This window comes from Neomonachus schauinslandi, chromosome 7, assembly GCF_002201575.2.
Source record: "Neomonachus schauinslandi chromosome 7, ASM220157v2, whole genome shotgun sequence".
Lineage (NCBI taxonomy): Eukaryota > Metazoa > Chordata > Mammalia > Carnivora > Phocidae > Neomonachus > Neomonachus schauinslandi.
The window spans coordinates 122,141,192-122,162,481 of NC_058409.1; the positions used below are offsets into that span (position 1 = coordinate 122,141,192).

The 21,290-nt window shown below is 32.8% G+C and overlaps 1 protein-coding gene across 1 annotated transcript in view; it reads right to left on the bottom strand.

The window, feature by feature from the left end:
- The window catches only part of NIPBL (NIPBL cohesin loading factor), a 202,673-nt gene that overhangs the window by 71,655 nt on the left and 109,728 nt on the right, over positions 1–21,290 (bottom strand). Inside the window, exons 8-10 of the mRNA XM_021700498.2 lie at positions 21,176–21,272; positions 16,863–17,489; positions 9,221–10,843 (exon numbers count right to left, since the gene is read on the bottom strand). Coding sequence (XP_021556173.1) covers positions 9,221–10,843; positions 16,863–17,489; positions 21,176–21,272 — 2,347 coding nt within the window. The remainder of the gene's footprint in view (positions 1–9,220; positions 10,844–16,862; positions 17,490–21,175; positions 21,273–21,290) is intronic.

Here is a 21,290-nt window from a genome sequence, read left to right on the forward strand (position 1 = left end):
AAAACGTTTAAAATTAAATTGATTTTACTCATTATAAGTTGATAGGACAGTGACTACCTTGGGTTTAGTTGCCTTAATTTTGATAAGAGGCAAAGAGACCCCAGGTACTGGCTGAAGGTCTAATAATGCTTATTCAGGATTCTAAAAAAATTTTTAAAAAAAGATTTTTTTTTAAGGAAAGACTAGTAGTTGAACTCATCTTTGGCTAGGGAGGGCCTACTCCCTACTACTTCAAAACTACTTTTGAAGGACTACTTTTGAGGACACAAAACAATGACCTTAGGGGAAGAACTCTGACATGTGTATTTTAGCAATTATAGTTGATCCCTAAACAACACAGGTTTGAACTGCATGCATCCACTTGCAGACATTTTTATAGCATTAATTCTTCTAATCCACGAGCGTAGAAATTTGTTAGCATTTATTTGTCTCTTCAGTTCCTTTCATCAGTGTTTTCTAGTTTTCGGTGTACGGATCTTTCACCTCCATGGGGAATTTATTCCTTGATATTTTATTTTTTTGGATGCAATTATAAATGGACTGTTTCAACATTCATTCATGATAAAAAAAAAAAAAACAACCCATAAAACTCAACAAACTATGTACAGAGGAAATGTACCTTAACATACTAAAGGCCATATATGACAAGCCCACAGCTATTATCATACTCAATGGTGAAAAGCTTTCCAAGATGAGGAACAAGATAAAGATGCCCAATCTCGCCACTTTTATTCAACCTAGTACTGGAAGTCTTAGCCAGAGCAGAGCAATTAGGCAAGAAAATAAATAAATAAATAAATAAATAAATAAATAAACAGCATCCAAACCAGAAAGGAAATTGTCTCTATTGGCAGATTACATGATATTATATAGAGAAAACCCCAAAGACTCCACCAAAAAACCTGTTAGAACTAATAAACAAATAAGGTTGCAGGATACAAAATCAATATACAAAAATCAGCTGCATTTTGATACACTAACAAACTATCAGAAAGAGAAATTAAGAAAACAGTCCATTTATAATTGCATCCAAAAAAATAAAATATCAAGGAATAAATTCCCCATGGAGGTGAAAGATCCGTACACCGAAAACTAGAAAACACTGATGAAAGGAACTGGAGACAAATAAATGCTAACAAATTTCTACGCTCGTGGATTAGAAGAATTAATGCTATAAAAATGTCCATACTACCCAAAGCCATCTACACATTCAATGCAATCCCTATCAAAATTTCAATATTTTTTTTATAGAAAAAAGAACAACCCTAAAGTTTGTACAGAACCATGAAATAAATAGGCAAAGCAATCTTAAGAAAGAAGAACAAACCCTGGGGCACCATGCTTCCTGATCTTAAACTATGTTGTAAAGCTATAGTAATCAAAACAGTATAATATTGGCATCAAAACAGACACATATATCAATGGAACAGAGAACTCAGAAATAAATTCATGCATATATGGTCAATTAACTTACAAAAAAGTAGCCAAGAATATTCAATGAAGAAAGGATAGTCATTTTATTTATTTATTTTAAAGATTTATTTATTTATTTGAGAGAGTGAGAATGAGAGAGAGAGAGAGTACACGAGAGGGGGGAGGGTTAGAGGGAGAAGCAGGCTCCTCGCTGAGCAGGGAGCCCAATGTGGGCATCGATCCAGGGACTCCAGGATCATGTCCTGAGCCCAAGGCAGTCGCTTAACCAACTGAGCCACCGAGGCGCCCGAAAGGATAGTCATTTTAATAAATGGTGCTAGAAAAACTGGACAGCTACATGCAAAAGAATGAAACTGGACCACTACCTTACATTATACACAAAACCCAACTCAAAATGAATTAAAGATTTGAACATATGACTTGAAACCACAAAACTCCTAGAAGAAAACATAGATGGTAAGCTCCTGGACACTGGTCTTTGCAACGGTTTTTTTTGGATTTGATACCAAAGCAAAGGCGACAAAAGCAAAAATAAACAAGCGGTACTACATCACACTAAAAAGCTTCTACACAGCAAAGGAAGCCACCAACAAAATGAAAAGGCAACCTACTGAATAGGAGAAAATATGTGCAAATCATATATCTGATCAGAGGTTAATATCTAAAATCTATGAAGAACTTACAACTCAACAGCAAAACAAAACAAAACAATCTGATTAAAAAATGAGTAGAGATCCGAATAGACATTTTTCAAAGAAGACATATAGATGGTCAACAAGTATATGAAAAGATGCTCAACATCACTAATCATCAAGATAATGCAAATCAAAACCATAAGGAGCTACACCTGTTAGAATGGCAAAAAGATAATAGGTAACAAGTGCTGGTGAGAATGTGGAGAAAATGTAACCTTGTGCACTGTTGGCGGGAATATAAGTTGGTGCAGCCACTACGAAAAACAGTAGGGAGGTTCCTCAAAAAATTGAAAACAGAACTACCATATGTTCCAGCAATACCCACTTCTGGGTATATATCCAAAGGAAATGAAATCACTGTCTCAAAGAGATCACCATAGCCTGCCCCGACCCATGATCACTGAAGCATTATTTACAATAGCCAAGACATGGAAACAACCTAAGTTGTTTAGTTTATTGACAAATGAATAAAGAATGGTGTATATGCGTGCACACACAATGGAATATTATTTACCCATAAAAAGGAGGAGATCATATCATTTGCAACTACAAGTATGTACCCTGAGGGCATTATGCTAAGAGAGGTCAGTTAGACAGTGAAAGACAAATACTGTTATGATCTCACTTATATGTGGAATCTAAAAAAACAACTCACAGAAACAGAGAACAGACTGGTGGTTGCCAGAGACAGGGGTGGGAGGTGACTGGTGGGTGAAACGGGTACAGGTGGTCAAAAGGTAAAAACTTCCAGTTACAAGATAAATAATTTACGGGGATGTAATGTACACCAAGGTGACTATAGTTAACAATACTATATTGTATATTTGAAAGTTGCTAAGATAGTAAATCTTAAAAGTTTTCATCACAAGGAAAAAAACAGAACTATGTGAGGTAATGAAAGCTCACTAACCTTACTGTAATAATCATTTCACAATATATACATATATCAAATCATTTTTATACACTTTAATAAAATGTTATATGTTAAATATATTTCAAAAAATAAAGAAATGGGGATGCCTGGGTGGCTTAGTCGGTTAAGCGTCTGCCTTTGGCTCAGGTCATGATCCCAGGGTCCTGGGATCGAGTCCCCCACACTGGGCTCCTTGCTCGGCAGGGAGTTTGCTTCTCCCTCTGCCTGCAGCTCCCCGTTTGTGTTCTCTCTCTCTGACAAATAAATAAAATCTTAAAAAAAAAAAAATAAAGAAATGGTGGTAGCAATGTCTCCAAATATACTCTGACTATAAAATATATATACATAAAATGATTTATTTTAAAAAATTACTCTCTTCATTAGATAAACTCAATTAAAAATGGCATGATCACATTTCTTCATATAGAAAAACTGGACAGGTTTTGGCTCTTTCTGTAAGATTGATTTTGGTCCTCAAAACTGAATAAGGTAGGAAGAAAACTGGTTTCTCCATTTTAAAAGTGAATGAACCAAGGCTTTGAAAGGCTACAATTTATTCAAGATTCTGATACCAGTGCTCTTAGTACTATCATTTATAATGAACTTAATGGAGAATTTTCAATTTTCAACATCAGAAGCCAGAGAAGGCTAATTTTTTTGTGGGTAGAGGAGGGGATCCAGATTTAAAATTCCACATTATATTGTATTATATCATATAGTGTGTTATATACTGTTACTATATTATTCTAATATAGTGAATTCTCTTATTCTAAAAAAAAAAAAAGTTACTGAAGCCCTCCTCTATAAGAGGATGATAACAGCTGTTAAGATAATGAATACCTACTTGACATACTATACTCAATTATACTATGTCTTATATTATACATACAGTTGACCTTGAATAACATGGGTATGACCTACACAGGTCCACTTACACACAGATTTTTTCCAATAAATACAGTACAGCACTATAAATGTATTTTCTCTTCCTTATGATTTTAGTAATGTTTTCTTTTCTCTAGCTTACTTTATTGTAAGAGTAAAATATATAATACATACAAATACAAAATATGTGTTAATCAATTGTTTATGTTATCAGTAAGGCTTCTGGTCAATAGCAGGTCACTGGTAGTTAAGTTTTTGCAGAGTCAAAAGTTATATGTGGATTTTCAAGTGTGTGGGGCCAGCGCCCCTACCCTCCATGCTGTCAGAAGGTCAACTGTACATGAAACTATATAATAATATTAGATTACTACAATATTATGTTAACAATTTATGACGATTATAACGATTTAATATTATACTATGATCTATCAAGTAGATATCCATTATCTTAGCATAGGTATCAGGCTCTTACAAGGGAGGACTTCAGTGACGTTTTTAGAGTAAGAAGGAATTCAGTATGTTAGAGTAATGACTGTTTCTTCATAAATAGGAGGTTCTTCCACATTATTTATTTACCTTATTTACCCCTCAACCATATGCCTATTTTTAACATACAGGAAAACCTTATAGAAGCTATGTCCTTGGACTGGCTTGAGAAATGGAACGAGAGGGAGCAAAAACACCATTAGTAAATTTTAATACATTTACTTATTAAAAAAATTTTACTTAATCTCTTTAAATCAGTATCAATTATCTATTAAGCAAAATGTGAACCAAAATTTTTCTACGAACAGAAATCATGAACAAGTTTTCAAAATACTGCTGTAAAAATTACACCCAACAATGGTTAGGTATATATTATGCCAACTTCTGTAATAAATATTCTCCAAATGTTTCCTAAAGATACCAGTGATAGTAAGGTCTTTGCAGAAACTGAAAATTTGAGTTTTTTGAAAAGCATTTTATAAAACTGTTCAAATGAACCACAATAAATTTCCACTGCAGCACTATTAAAGATTTTGAATATTACAATCATATCCACTTTACTAAGAATTCCTCAACTTAGAAATCATCAACTATGTCAAAAATTCACTCAGAAACAGTACTTTCTCTCTCAAACTTACAGAAGCCTAGAATCCTAAACACAATCCAACTAGATTGTTCAGTGCCACATAAAATAAAAGGCAACCAGTTAATGTACTTTCGTGATCAACACTGAGTAGTGTAACTGGTATAGTAATAACTGAGGGGAAATAACTGCCCCAAATGTGACTGCAACTACTATCTAATCAAATGAACACTACAATTTAAACACTATTGACTATTTGAGCTGGGACATTAGTACACATACCCAGTGAAAACCATTTTCAGTAACTGTTTAAAGGCCATGATCTCAAATATGGATGGTATGGGATATTTCTTAGAAGTACTGAATGCAAGTGATGTAAAACAATAAACTAGTTGGGAGAAAGTAGGTGAAGGAAAAACAAAAATATTATTTCCTTGGATATAAAGGTAAAATATTGTGAGACACTCTGGAATTGTAAATAACCCAAATCAAATAGTTAATGTTTGTAATTACTTAGCTGTTAACAACACATAACATGCCAGTCTTAAAGACCTCACAAACTTTTTATTATTTTAATTGGAGACATATTGTACATTAAGGTATATTAGGATAATATTCTGAATAAAAAGAATTCAATAAATATATTATTTTTGGCATTTAATATACTGACTGAAGTATTTATAATAGAAGAAATTTTATTTATTTTTATTTATTTTTAAAGATTTTTATTTATTTGACAGAGAGAGACACAGGGAGAGAGGGAGGGGGAGAGGGAGAAGCAGGCTTCCCCCGAGCAGGGAGCCTGATGTGGGGCTCGATCCCAGGACTCTGGGATCATGACCTGAGCCGAAGGCAGACGCGCAATGACTGAGCCACCCAGGAACCCCTATAATAGATGAAATTTTAAAAATTTAAAAGGTTTTACAAAGATTATGTTGGTTCTCCATATCCATCCCCTGCTTGAGAAGGAAAAAACAAGGATGGTAAGAAGACAAAAGATGACAGAAGCAGGATGAGAACAGAAGTGATACTGAGCCAATCTGTAACAGCAAAATAAAGGGAAAGGGTAATTAAACAGACATAAGTAAGAGTAAATCTCCTTGGGACCTTAACAAAAAGTACGTAGTTGACAGGGTGAAAAGAGTTATTACAAAGTTTAGGGAACAGAAAGTTGAAAATTGTGTAGCTCTTGAGCTAGGGTCTATTGGTGGGAACATAAAAGATGAATACACAATTTTAATCTGCACACAAAGCCTCTTCTGAAACATGGTGTCAATACAGTCATTCAACAGCTATTTAATATGCTCTAATTATGTACTAGGTATTATGCTAGATACATACACATGTCCCCACAGAAATCAAATAAAATTTAACTATGTCACTTTTACATTTAATATGTTCACACAAATGACAAAAGTAAGTAATATATATTAAGAGTCATAAATCTATATCCCTACCATTCTAAATTCATCAGCTTAAAGCATACTCAAGGAATTTTAAACGACCCTAAAGAATGATTATTTTAAATATGGACATCAGGTAAAATATTTAAAAAGATGGAATTTCATGGCTCTTCCAAGAAAGGAAAACCTACCAAGAATTTTGGCCTGAGAAATCAACCACTGAATTATCTCAATAATAGTCAATCTAATTCCTTTACTCAGAAAAACACCACCAACATGTCAGAATATGTGATTCTGTGACTCTCCAAAAGAAAATCCCAAGTAATGTGTATTATACAAAGGGCCAATAATCCACAACTGTGCTTCCCATGCTTGTAATTTAAAAAATTCACTATTATGTAACTCTGCTATTGCTAACTTAGTAGCAGAGATCTAAAACAAAACCAAAATTAGTACATTAAAAAAGAACAGATATGAATTCTAAGGTATAAATAAACCTAAATGATACCTACATGGGGTCCTGAAGTGAATTTAAGCATTAAAATAGTATTTTTTTTATGAAAAGGTCCACTTAATTATAATTGCAGATCTTGTAATACATGTGTGTATATATACGTACCTGCACATGTACACACACACACACACGCACGCACACACCACACACCCCCTACTCTAACAGGCAGATACACCCAGATAGCCTACTTACTAACATGAACATATCAAGTATATATATTGGTGTTAAAAGTACATTTAGGAGAAACATGGATTAGTATTAAAAAGTTTACATTCACAGGCAATGAGAAAACCATGGGAAAGAGTACAGCAGTTACTATTAGGAGTACTGTATTAGGAGCTATATTCATTTCTTGATGCTCAGTGTAAAGATTCTTTGTTAGGACAGAGCTTAGAAAGCAAGGCTAGCATAAGCTGACAGATGGAAGGGGAGAAAAAGATGGTCCAGATCAAGGGACAAGAGGGTACCACTTTCCATCTTTCCATCTGACTCTTCTAAAATTGTATACCTATACTCTTTAGTTTATACTGTAAAAAGCCACTCCCAAAGTTTCAGTGACATTTTTAAAAACAATCTTTATCTAAAAGAAAATTCTAGCTCTGGCCACTACATTCTAACAACTTCTTTTATATAAACAAGTAATTCTAAAGAGATGCATTCAAGTTAAATAATAAAAACTATTTATTAGTTAAAGCTGAAGTCTTAATTTTTTGTTAAGTCTGATTGCAATAATATAAAATCTGAAAACTTCACTAAAGAAGTACAAATATTAGTGATAAAGACAATCTTTTTTCATTTTTGAAAAATAAAACCAAAAAACAGTGAAAAAGTAAACATTTGATAAAAGACCAAGTAATAATAAAAAAGGACTGATTATGACAAGTCACTTCTTTGAATACAGCTCTTCGTGGTGACACTGTTTTCATTGAGTTCTTTTGGTAGACAAGATACAACATTTTACAAAAATAATAATAACCATTACACCTTCTGGATTTCCTAATACACTGCAGGTACTATGCAATACAACTTTCTGTGATGATGCAAATGTTCTCTAGCTGTGTTATTAAGGAAACCACTTGCCTCATGTGGCTATTGAGGATATGAATTCTTAATTTTATTTAGACTAATTTCCATTTAAATATAGCTAAAGAGGCTAGTGACTATCCTATGGAATAGCACAATTCAAGAATTTCATATATTTATAAGTAAATATAAATTTTTAAATATAAATATTTAAAATATAAATATTTTTTAAATATAAATATATTTTAAATATAAATCTAAGTTTTTAATGAATCTCTTTCACAGAATGAGAACTTAAAAATCAAACTTTTACCTCTACTGCCTTAAAATCAGTGTCTTCATGTATTTATATTGCATGGGCTTCATAGGTCTTGCCACATACCATCATCAAATTATATATGTATGTGTGTGTATATACATGCAGATAGATACTTTAAAAGTAGTATACAAAGAAACACAAAACTGTATTTGCTGCACAGACTGCCCATTGTATTTTCAACACTTAAGACTTTTTCCTGGAAATACTACTACTCAGGTAACCATAGAATTTAACTCAGCAACCATACAATAAACAAAACAAAAAAACCACTCCCAAACCTCACCATCTAATGATTTAATCTGATTTAAGAGGTGAATACCATTCCTAAGACAAAAGGGGCAAAACTATGTATTTTTTAAATAAAATATCTATAACTGACCACCTCTCCCACAAAAAGGGAAGTAACCTTTCTATAACTTTCTAAATTATATAAATTTAAACTATGCATCAATAATTAACTCAGAGATACGTATGTAAGAAAATAGTGTAAGACAATATTCTTAAGAGCTTGTAACATTGATTTTTGTATATCATATAGCTTTATTGAGATATTAGAAATTAAAATTCAATTTACTACCTCCTTGTAGAATGGAACACCTCTTTAGTCTAAATAACTTTTTAGAAAGTTGTTACATATATTCATTCTAATAATTCACTTGATTAACAAGCAACTTTCAAAAATACCTGAAATAGCTAAACAGCAAAAGAACGTATCACTGTGTACCAAAGTAAAAATTATGACCACAGTGAGTAGTTCAAGTAGGGATGGAAGACAAAGAATTTTCACGGACAACTTTTTATTTATATTACTGAAAACAATTCATTATTGTTTTATATAAATGTTATATTTTCCTATAGCAGTGTTTCAATTTTTGTAAGTTTCCATTTTTAAAAATCCTTAGTAACCCTAAAACTTAAACAAAAACTGATTAGAATACAAATGACATCAGTGTAAGTATTCTTACCTTTATTTGACTTTGATGGCTTATTCTTGATAGGTTTAAGGGAACTTCTTGATTTATCTTCTCTATCTTTAATAAGTTTCTGAACATCATCCAAAGACAGTTTTTGCAGGACAACTACAGGCTTAGCTCCTTTATTTAGATCTTCAACTAATCCCATTTTTTCTACTTTGTCTTTCTGCTCTCCTTTCATTTCCATTTTCTTTGTCTCCTGAGTAATATTACCATCTTTATCCCTCTTGATTTTTGGAATGACAAAATTTTTCAATGCACCAGACCTGCCCCCCAACAAATAACTTGGAAATTCTGCCTTATTGTCAGGGTGCGCTTTATTACTGTCTACTTTAGTCTTATTACCCTCTGTCCTTTTGTCATCTTTACTATTTGGTGATTTAAAACCAGGCTTATCAGATCTTGATTTATTAGAATCTCCTTGTTTAACACGAGGACTGTCAGGCCTTGATTTTTGCTCCCCAGAAGATGGTCTTTCCCTTGAGTCCCCTGATTCATGTCTATGTTTTCTTTCTAGTTTATCAGGTTTTGAACCATCAGATTTAATGCCATGTTCATTTCTATTAGAGGATCTCAACGTTTCTGGTCTTCGAACCCTCGACTGATCCCCCCGATGTCGCTCTGATTCATTCCTGTCATCTGATTTTTGTTTACTATCATGGTCACGTCTTAATGACTCAGAAATAGATCGCCCATCAGGTCTCTGCTTTAAGGCTTCAGCTCGTTCTGATTTTAACCGAGGTGAATCAGATTTAATATCCTGTTTATGTTTAGACACTTCAGGTTTTTTCTCTGTTGATGGCTTTCCAGAATCTCTCCTATTTTCATGCCTATGTTTTGGTGTTTCAGGCCGACCTTCATTTTTTTGCTTTGGAGTTTCAGGTCGGCCCTCACCTTTCTGCTTTGGAGTTTCAGGTCGGCCATCACCCTTCTGTTTTGGGGTTTCAGGGCGCCCATCACTCTTTTGTTTTGGAGTTTCAGGTCGGCTTTCACCCTTTTGCTTTGGGGTTTCGGGTCTTGCCTTTGTTGTTTCTGATCTGCCGTTATTTTGTTTGTTGTCATTTGGTTTTATGTCAGACAGTCTATTTTCATTCTGTTTAGGTTCAGATGTGGTGCTCTCATTTTGTTTGGATTCAGTTGTTCTGCTCTCATTCTGTTTAGGTTCTTCTGTTTGTGTGTCAATTTTAGTTTCTAACTTACTTTCACTTGATTTTGTCTCCACCAATCTGTTTTCATTTGGTTTAGATTCTGCCAATCTTTCATTTTGTTTGATTTCACTCTTTGAAAGCTCAGAATCAGACTTTTTTTTAGGAGTCTCAGGATGGTTTTCTGGTATAGCTTTAAGATTTCCAATAATATCTTCCTGGAGAACAGAAATAGGTGCATCATTACATTGTTTGATTTCTTCAGGCTTTTTTATGGAGTCTGAATCCTGAGTTATAGAAGCCTGAGAGTCCACTCTTCCTGCCTGATGAAGATCAATGCTAACCATTAATGCTGGCCTTGACCCATTTCCCGTAGAACCCGTCTCCTGAGAAGCTGGTCTATTACCTCCTGTAGCACCCCCAGCCTCCTGTGGGTAAGAATCTTGTTTTCTTTTTTTCAAAGGCTTATCTGAAATTTAAAGATAAATATTCAGTATCAGTAATAGACATATATTCTTATCTTATTAAAAGCCATATGGACTTTGATATTTAAGTCACAATGTTTTTTTTAAATGTGGTGAATGCAAATGTCAATATGCATGTATAAAATAGCAGGCATGAATCACATAATACTTTTAAACCAAGGTTTAAGGAAATATTCATGGTTGCTGTACCTCAATAAATATTAGTGACTATAGTAACAAGAATTTAACAGTGTATTTGTTGATTATATAAATAAGCCCAAGAGTATAAAATAAATAGAACTTATAATACATTAAATACAAACATATATTTATGTTTGTATATGTAAAGGATAAACCAGATTCTTTACATAAGAATAAGGCAATCAGTTATAAATCACACGTTCTCATTTAAGATCATTTAACCATGAACCAAAAATTACTAAGTGCCCATACTGCTAACATAATAAACAGGAAACATAAGCTTTTACAACATGTAAGACAAGTATGGAAAAGAATAAAACCCAAAAGAAAACAGAAATCATGCCACTGAAAAAAGTAAATGAGGAGAATAAGGGAAAAAAAGAGAGTTTAATAGTTTGTCATTAACCTTTGATCCAGGATTCAAATTCTTCAAGGTGTCAACAACACAAATGGAATTTAAAAGCTAACACACATTAGAAGTATATTTAAAATAAGGAAACATTAATATTATAAGTATAAAAATGAGATGCATAGAAGGACTTTTTAGATAAATCCTGTCTTAAAAGCAACTTCCACTTAAGAAAAATGCTTTGGGGTTATAGGGATCTATATACTGGCCTCAGTAAGAAATAATTTATGGTATTCTGAAGTGTAAAGACAAAAATACACACAAACACAAATCTACCACCACAATAAAATGTCAAGGAATTTTTAAGTTATGTATTTCTGTGCATGATTCCACTTGACTCGAGAGGCTGCTAGGTCATTTTCTACAAACTGAATCTCTAGTTAGTTCTTGGGAATAGTTGTATTATAGCACCTTAAGGTTTCGTCTGCTTTAATATTTACTTCTGAACTGCCTGGCTTTGTTTTAAAAGTCATTTAAATCATTTTTATAGGAGAACCTCTAGATTCCTTTATGATATTCATTAATGTGACAAATATCATTTAAGGAAAACAAGGTTAAAAGTCAAAATGACCATTAAAAAATAACCTCTTATTGTTAGAAAACCAAGTTTGAAAAACAAACAAAAACTTTTAATGGTAATGTTGCTTTTATTCACCAAAGTTCCATCATTTTGTTTTCAAAGTAAGAAGCAGCAGTCCATTCCAGCTTAAAGTCTAGTAAAATATTTTACTAAAGTTTAACTCAAATATTTACTAGTAATTTTTTTGTAGAAGTAAGTCATTCTGGTTCTTAGTTACTCGGAAGTCAAGTCTACCGTCACATATGCTCCATTTGTAAAATAACTACCTGATAATATTAATAAAATATCTTATCATTTAACTATTTTCCCCAGTTAAAACTACCCTGGTAAGAACGTATATGAAACTTTCTGCCTCAATACTTAAGAAGAAAGCACTCAGAATATTAAATTTATGTTTCCTTAATTTTATTTTGTAATGTTCTGCCACACAAAATAATCTTTACATCTTACCATATGGCACACCAAATAATTATTACCTCATAAATGGGATGCTTTATCACCTTATGCCCTTAAACCTTTAGGACAAGAATCTAGAAATCGAAATAGTATAATCTAGTTGAAAATTTTTATATTTTTCAATGAAACATGTTTGTGAAAGTCATTAAAATGGTAACCTAAGTGTACTTAAGAACGATAATGACATCACAGAACTCAGGCATCTTGAAGATTTCTCTTAAGAAATCTGTGGCTCATCCTTTTATTAATATGAGCAATCAGTCTTTCTTCTGAACATTAACATTAAAATATCTTAAAGGCTAAATTTAAAGGATTACAAAATACTTAAGAGTTTTTAGATAATTAACCTCATTTCAAATTATCATTTATCATTAAAATAGAAATTTAGCATAGTTTAATTTCAAAGAAATTGTTATGTTTGATTTAGTTATCTTAAACTATAGATGCTATGATTATTTATAATAAAAATATATGAAAGCATTTGCACATGAGTAATATAATAAGATCGGGGAAGATCTTGTAATTTTTTCCATTATGCACAATATATTGCTAAATACAAAGTTTTAATTTTTCAACTATTGAAAAGTACGTCACCTCTTCGGTAAAACCGGGAAAAATTCCATTACTGCTGCAAGGATTCTTGAATATGTTAAGAGCACGCAGGTCTGATTCACTTGATCTGATTCAGTTCCACCATGAACTTATTCCTGTAAAGTGGCTCTGAATCTGCACGTCACTTTTGTCTATCCACTTTTGTTATCAGTCTTCATTACATCATAACTTTCACCTAATGATGGAAAGCCATCTCTATAAAGAATAATTTCAATATTTGGGACACTGATTATCTTTAAGCCCTTTTCAGCACAGGGTACCATAAGTTTAGCTATCAGAATGCATATAGTCCTGAAGAAAATGCATACAAAAGATACCATAATTTCAAAACCAACAATACTTGTCATCTAGATGCTGATACGAAAATAAGATCCAGCCGTTAGAGAAATTCTGAACTTGATTATTCTTGTAAGAAACAAACTATATCACTTGCTTTAATTTACAAGTGATAACTGAAAACTCTTAAAACAACACAATTATACACATAGTAGCCAATTATGAAAAATGAAAACATCCCAATCTTAAACTGCAGTATAAACTAAGTGGCTAACTGTCCTATTTCCGTCTAGTCTCTTATTCCAAATGACAGTAGGTAATTTACTTTTTATAAGGGTTATAGTGTAAGAATATCGTAACATTATAAAATACATTAGTAGCTAGGCTAGGCCATTCCTCATACTTACTAACATGGAAAGTGGACCTTGAGAAAAGATGAAATAGGCAAAGATGAACAAAGAAACCCCCTCTTTGGCAAAAGAAAGCAGGAATTTTCAGCACATGGAGGAGATATTAATGTCTATGATAGGTCATCCCAGAAGCAAAGATGAACAGCCTTTTAAAATTAATTTATGTAATTAGACATTGAAAATATGAGCAGAGGTTGAGCAAAAAGGTCCTTTAAGAATATTATAAAATATTAGGTTACAGAGATTTAACCTATCAGTATATATAAAACTACCCAAAGAAGGGACAACAGGCCAAGGGACATAAATACCTAGCAGCCAGGAAAGTGTCCTCTATGTGTGGAACAGAGGTACATTACGTTCTGCCACAGCCTAGGTAAAATATTTCTTTATTCTATCCCTTTTCTTAAACTGCATAACGATCAAACAACCATGTGTGTTAAACTTTCTAATCTTATTTATAAGCCATAGTTTTTTTCATTTCTGGTCTATTGAAAGGAAGCACCTCTCATAATAAATGAATATAATGGGAAACAAGCACAGACCCTATAAGAGAGCTCTCAGTAAAACAAGTAGTCTTTTTTGTTCCTTACCACCACCAATAGTTACCAATAGTTATAAAAAAGTTCTCAGTGCCATACCTTAGAATGCAGTAAATATCAATTTCACAATTTAGTCCTAAAATGCAGTGGTAACTAGTAATAAATTCATTTCAAGGAAATATTTCAATTCTCAAGGGCTGACTATAAAACTACCACTTCAGAAAATGTTGCTTTTATTTAGGACCTCACCTACAGTCTTAGAGCAACATACCAGACCTTTAATCTTTCCCAAATCTCAAGATAACTCTTATAATATAAAACACTAGCCCACCACACAGTGCAGAAACTGAATACACAATGACAAGGTTCAAATCACAGGTGTTAGGTGGCACCTAAATTCTAAAGGTTTTCAAATAAAGCCACAAAATAATGGGAGCATGGCTTTCAGCAAACAAGTCAGAAATGACAGCACTAATATGAGGTAGGCAAAAATCAGCATAACCAATTTGGGAAAATACACATACTAAATCATCTAAATCAAACTAAGAATCAGGTAGTTCCAATGAACATTTATTCCTTTAACCTTATAGCACCAGATACCTCTGTAAGTCCACTTAGAGAATTCAAAATTGTAAGTCAATTCTGTTCACTCAACTTTTCAATTAACTTTTGTTATAGGCACACTATCATAGATTACAGAGAAAACTGATTAGATAATTAAAAGTAAAATATATATTACAAGCTTCTGAAAGAACAGTATGCTATTGGCTGAATTTGTTTTATTTCCCCTAAAAAAAGTTAGTAGTCTAAAATAAGTTTGGTATTATGCAGTTAGCCTATTTACTATCCTTATTTTCTTTCAGTTTTTAAAAGTAAAAACTTCGGCTTCAACAAGTATGATACAATGAAAGTTCAGGAAAGTAAAAAAAAAGAAAAAGTTTACCATTTCCTCTGTTTTTGTTCCTACCAACTATTAAAAAATCATTTAAAAAATTAAGCTCCTTTTTGAGAACATAATTTCCAAAAACACAGATTAAAATGTCATGCAAAAATTCAGTTCTCAAGGCAACTAAAATTTCTCAGTCAAGAAATTACAATTTTATGTTTCTTGCAAAACTGTCATAGGATTCAGGAATTTGGGATTAATACCATCAAGAGAAGTTAAATAACATTGCTCTCTTCATTTGACATGCATATACTTTCATAAGAGTCGTTAGAGGAGGAGATACATTCTGGAACCTATATAGTTATTATTTCCTGAACCCCACATTACAAAACCAAAGAATAAAAACACTGTATATCATCCTTAACATCAATAGTTTAGTTCTTTAAAAAAATTCCAGTTCCCTAGCCAATAAAATAAAGACTTCTGGCAGTCTCTTTATTTGCACCAACCTGTGATCTAGGCACTTAGCAAACACCATAGTGCAACAATTACTAAATAATGTCTGTTTTTTCAATAAGTTAAAAAGATCCATCATGATAGGAAATATAATACAAATCTTCAGCATGTTTCTTAGAAACACAATTATCTAGAAATGATCCTGTCACATAATGAACAAGATCATATATAAAAAGTTCTACCCAACTTTATGAAGTTTTGTTTTATAATTACCAAAAAGAAAATATGAGAACTATTTAACAACGTAGAATATTTAACTATAAAATTAAAGCATAAAGTATACTTTGGTTTGGGTAGTCAAATGTGTATATGAATCTGTAAAGACATCAAATCCATAAATTACATTACTAATTTCAATCACTGATTCATTAGTCTATCAAAATTTTCAAGAGTTTTGTATATAATATTCACCAAATAATCAAGAATTTAATAGGGAGTTACTTTTGATTATAATTTTTTATAAAGCACAAAAAAAGCCCATAAATTCATAGAATAGGTGTCTTGACACTCCATCCTAACACACTACTCAGACAAAAGGGAACACTTAAATCTAATCACCAAAAAAAGATCTTTGACCCTTAAAGGTTTGCTACTTAATATTAATTTAAAATTCTTTCTATAATTTTTTTACTAAACAAAACAAAACAAACCCAAACTATATTATTAAGAGATGGCAGGATTGGAAACAAAGTGAAAAATCTAACTAAATAAAGATCCACATAAACTTTTCTTAAATGTACTCATTCAAAATAATTCTCTATCAGTTACCCTTGTTTTGACAGAAAAAGAGGTGAAGATGCAAAACTATACTAATATAACTTAGAGAAAATACATGTGAAATACTAACATTCATTTTAGTAGACAAGCACAGATAATATCATTTGATACATAATAGGTGAATAGACCTGTGATACAGAATTACCAAATCTCAGATAATTGTTTCAAATAAAAAATGAAATAAAAAAATCAAGATTTTAACTTCTGAGGTATAAGCATTAGTAATAAAAATATAACTGAGTGATATAATGAATTACAAAATATAATGGGAAAAAAAAAAAGAGTAACTAAAAAAAACGTTTTTTACATTATAATTACACATTTGCCCAGAGTATGAAGTGGTAGTAATGAGATTATTTTACCTTTGTCTTGAACTTCTTTTGAAAAGCGCTCCCTTTCAATAGCTGATTCTCTCTCTATTCGTTCAATTTCAGCTAATGCATCCAATTCCACTTCATCATATATAGGTCCCTGTTGTGATACCTGCTGCTGATTCTGTACCACAGAAGTTTGGGGCTGTTTTGTAGCAATTGAAGTGTTCTGTTGTAAAACAGGCACTTGATTTGCTGGAAGGAATGCTGTTTGTTCTTGCTGCGACAAACACTGAGCAGCATTTAGTGGGCGGTTTACATCCTGTGGAGTAATGGGTGTTTTTGAAGTCTGTCCTGGGTACTGCACATTAAAAGGAATATCATTTTCTGAAACATTGCTATTTTCCATACCAGAAAGCATATCCTCTTGCTGGTCCATGTCTGAAGACCTTACACGAGAAAGTCTTAATGTAAGTTTAGTAGAGTCCTTGGATGGAGAACTAATAATATCATACATTGCAGCTTTCTCACTCTGGTCTTTTTCATCCTTGCCTAATTTCATTTTCTTTTGCTTCTTTTGTTTTCTTTCTGGAGAATCTAGCAAGATGTCTGGTGGAACATCTCGAGGTGATGAACAAGGTAGAGGCTGAGACTGGAGGATTAAAGGTGGTCTTGATCCTAGAAAAGCAATTCAACAGGAATGAACAATTGTGCTAGTTTTACATTTTCTTACACTGTGATAGAAATATTAAATAAGTGACAACATCGTAATGCAAGAAAAAATATTAGGAAATTATCTAACCTCAGCGCCTTATCTACAAAATACAAAAAGAAAGCCTAGCTTGCTCACAGATGATCCAGGTTTAAATTGAAGTATGAATATTCCATCTTCCAGACCAGTATTATGTTATTTCTGTTTTTGTCCCTATAAAATATACTTAGCTTGAAAACAGCAAAGGAGTTGTTTCTAAAGATGATACAACACAAATATTTTGGACAAATACTCTCTATTCTTTCACTTATTATCTAGAAAAACTGACAAGTCTAAAGTAAGAATAAGTCTGTCTTATTAATTAATCCTAGAAACTACATTCACATGAATATTTACCGGTATAAAGAAAAAGAAAGTGGGAACAATTACAATTTTTAGAATCTTCACTTACTTCACAAACTGGTGGTAAAATATTGATTTATACCTTTATGTGGTGTTCTCTTTCTCCCTCCACTTAACATCATTCACATACTCTCTTCAGCTTGCTAATCCTCCCTCTATTAGAAAAATATGCAAGTCCAGCAAATATCAAGGCTCAATAAAGTATCTTCAGCCCAGATCCCATTAATTTACAAATGCATATGATACAAGGAAGTGGTAAAAATAAGCTAATCAAATGGAAAAATTCTCCTAGATAACAAGCTGTTAAATGAGGGAAAATGTATTGATATGCTTCAGAAATAAAAGTATAGTTGTTACATTTCTTATCATTAGACTATAAAATGTTTAAAAACCCATAGGAAATTATAAAAATCAGTCAGGATGAAAGTGCTTTATAGAAAGAACTTAAACCTAGACTTAAATTAAGGTTTCAGTATATATATATGATTTTTCCATGATACATAAATCTGCCCTTTCAATCAGCAATATTAATATATCTAAAGTGTGATATATAAAAATATAACTTTTTAGAGAACATATCTATTAGACAAAATGTGATAAAGATGCAACTGAGTAATTTTTTTTTTAAGATTTTATTTATTTGTCCAAGGGAGAGAGACAGAGAGAGCACAAGCAGGGGGAGGGGCAGGCAGAGGGAGAAGCAGGCTCCCCGCCGAGCAAGGAACCTGATGCGGGGCTCGATCCCAGGACCCTGGGATCATGACCTGAGCCAAAGGAAGTTGCTTAACCGACTGAGCCACCCAGGTGTCCCAAGATACAACTGAACCAATTTACCAGAAATGTTAGTTTGAAGTTAAATCAACAGATAGTGTTTTTAGACAGCTTATATGGAAAGTTAAAAAGAAATGAAACTAACATTTTTGGACCATTTATTTTGTGTCAGAGCGTGTGCAAGGTGCTTTGCACATCAAGTCATTTAAATAATTTACAACAACCTTGATTTGTATTATTATCACTATTTTGCAGAAAGGAACATGAAGCTTATAGTGGTTAAGCAACCTGCCTAAGGTTATATGGCTAGCAAACCTGAAAAATTTAAAGATTTTTCTAACATCTGAATTCAATACACCATATTGTCTTTGTATTTAAAATTTTTGTGACTAATTATATATATTTTAGAACAAACTTAAATTCCAACAGTTCATCTATAAATCATATTAGACTGACAATGCATTCAACCTTCAAGACTAGTTGGAAAACAACCTCATGAACAGAAGTAGAGGTTTCTGATGAATAATGTGTTCAAGAAGTTGTTCTAAAGTTTTTTTCTTTCTTTTTTTTTTTTTTTTAAGATTTTATTTATTTATTTGATAGAGAGAGACATAGCGAGAGAGGGAACACAGCAGGGGGAGAAGGAGGGGAGAAGCAGGCTTCCCCGTGGAGCAGGGAGCCCGATGTGGGGCTCGATCCCAGGACCCCGGGATCACGACCCGAGCCGAAGGCAGACGCTTAACGACTGAGCCACCCAGGCGCCCCAAAGTTTTTTTCTTTCTATCTAAAGTTATCCATCCATCCACCCATCCATCCTCAAGAGTTAGAAGAAAAATAGACTGATTATCTAGATCAACCAGCTATCCCACTGTTACTTCTCCCTGGCAGTCTGAATAATTTCTCAGTCTGACAATACTTGTGAGATATGTACCTAACTTTGATGCCTACCCTACAAATAGAGTTATTCTGAAAGCTCCTCTTTCTTTCATAAGCTGAGTTATTTTTATCCCTGAAAATTCATAGAATTATAGAATAAGAATGGCTCATGAAAGTTCAACTTTCACCCCAGGAAGAATGTGTTCCAACTCTTTGATTAGAGACCATCTGTGAAAAAAATATCTTTATAATAAGAGGCATACCAGTCCATGATTTAGAAGGCTATAATTAGAAATTCTCATGGATAGAGAAAATTTATTATCAGATATATTGCAATTAATTACAAGTTAATTCTTTAACATGCATTACAATATTCTCTTCCAGTAACTCAGGTAATTCAAATTACCACACTTTAATTTTAAGTACTTCTAAAAAAAAGCCCAAACTTGGACTTAAATTCACAATTTTATGAATATAGTATATATAAAAGTCCACACGAGGTTCTTTAGGAATTTGAAGATAAAATTCATGTCCATAAAATAGTACAGGATAAGTTATTAGAAAATATTTAAACTAATGAATGGTTTAAGAAGATTAGGAGAAAAGGATCCATGGAAGATCATCCATTTAACTTAGAACTTGAAAAGATAGGATTTTAATAAGCAGAAATGAAAGTATGTGTAAGACATTTAGAGAGGTAAAACAGAATAGGCCTGATTTTGGCAAGTGACTACATGAGAGATGAGAGACAACTTAATGATGATTCAGGACTGGAATGGCATTAAATTAAATTGAATGGCAAAAGGAACAGTGAGAACAATCTTGAAAATGAATCTGAAATACCAGCTAGCCATGAGGAAATTTTGTTTGGAAACAATAATTACAACTTGGGACACAGGACTGGAGCCAAAGACATTGATTTGGCAATCCTGTTCATAAAAGTAATCAATGCTATTATCAAAACTGAGTAAAACAGCCAAGGAGAAAAGTATAATGGGAGATTAAAAAGTCTAATGACAGAAACCTTGAGGAATGAGAGAGCAGATAGAAGAGCTAATGAAAAAAAAAAAAACAATGAAATAAAATAAGTATGAGGAAAACCAGTGGACTTGATATGAAATAAGTTTTTTTGGGGAAGCTGGATGATGGGGAAAGTAGATCAATAATTTCAAACGTTCAAGAGAGGTTAAGAAGGCTGTGGTCTGAAAAGACGATTGGATTTAACAGTGAGAACAATGCTGTATATATCTGAAAACACTATCAAAAGTTTATAGGGATAACTACAGGTTTGTTTCTTTCCCACAATAAATGAAAAACAATGAAGAACAGTTTTGGTATCTGCAACTAAGAAGTTTGAGCTCTTTACTCAACTTGAAATAGGAAATGCTAGGGCGCCTGCATGTTAAGTGTCCAAATCTTGATTTTAGCCCACGTTATGAACTGGAGGTTGTGAGATTGAGCCCTGCGTTTGGAGCCTGCTAAAATTCTCTCTCACCCACCCCAATTAAAAAAAAAAAAGTGTGTGTGTGTGTGAGTGTGTGAGTGTGTGTTGTGTGTGTGTATGTATATGAAATGCCGAAGGAAATTTAAGTTACTATAATACCTTTAGGAGTTCCATCACTTCCAGCAGGGGAGCATACTGGTTGTGGAGACCTCAAGGGAAAAGATGCAGCATTCCTCATTGTTGAAGAATCTCCATCCTAAGAATAGAGTATAAA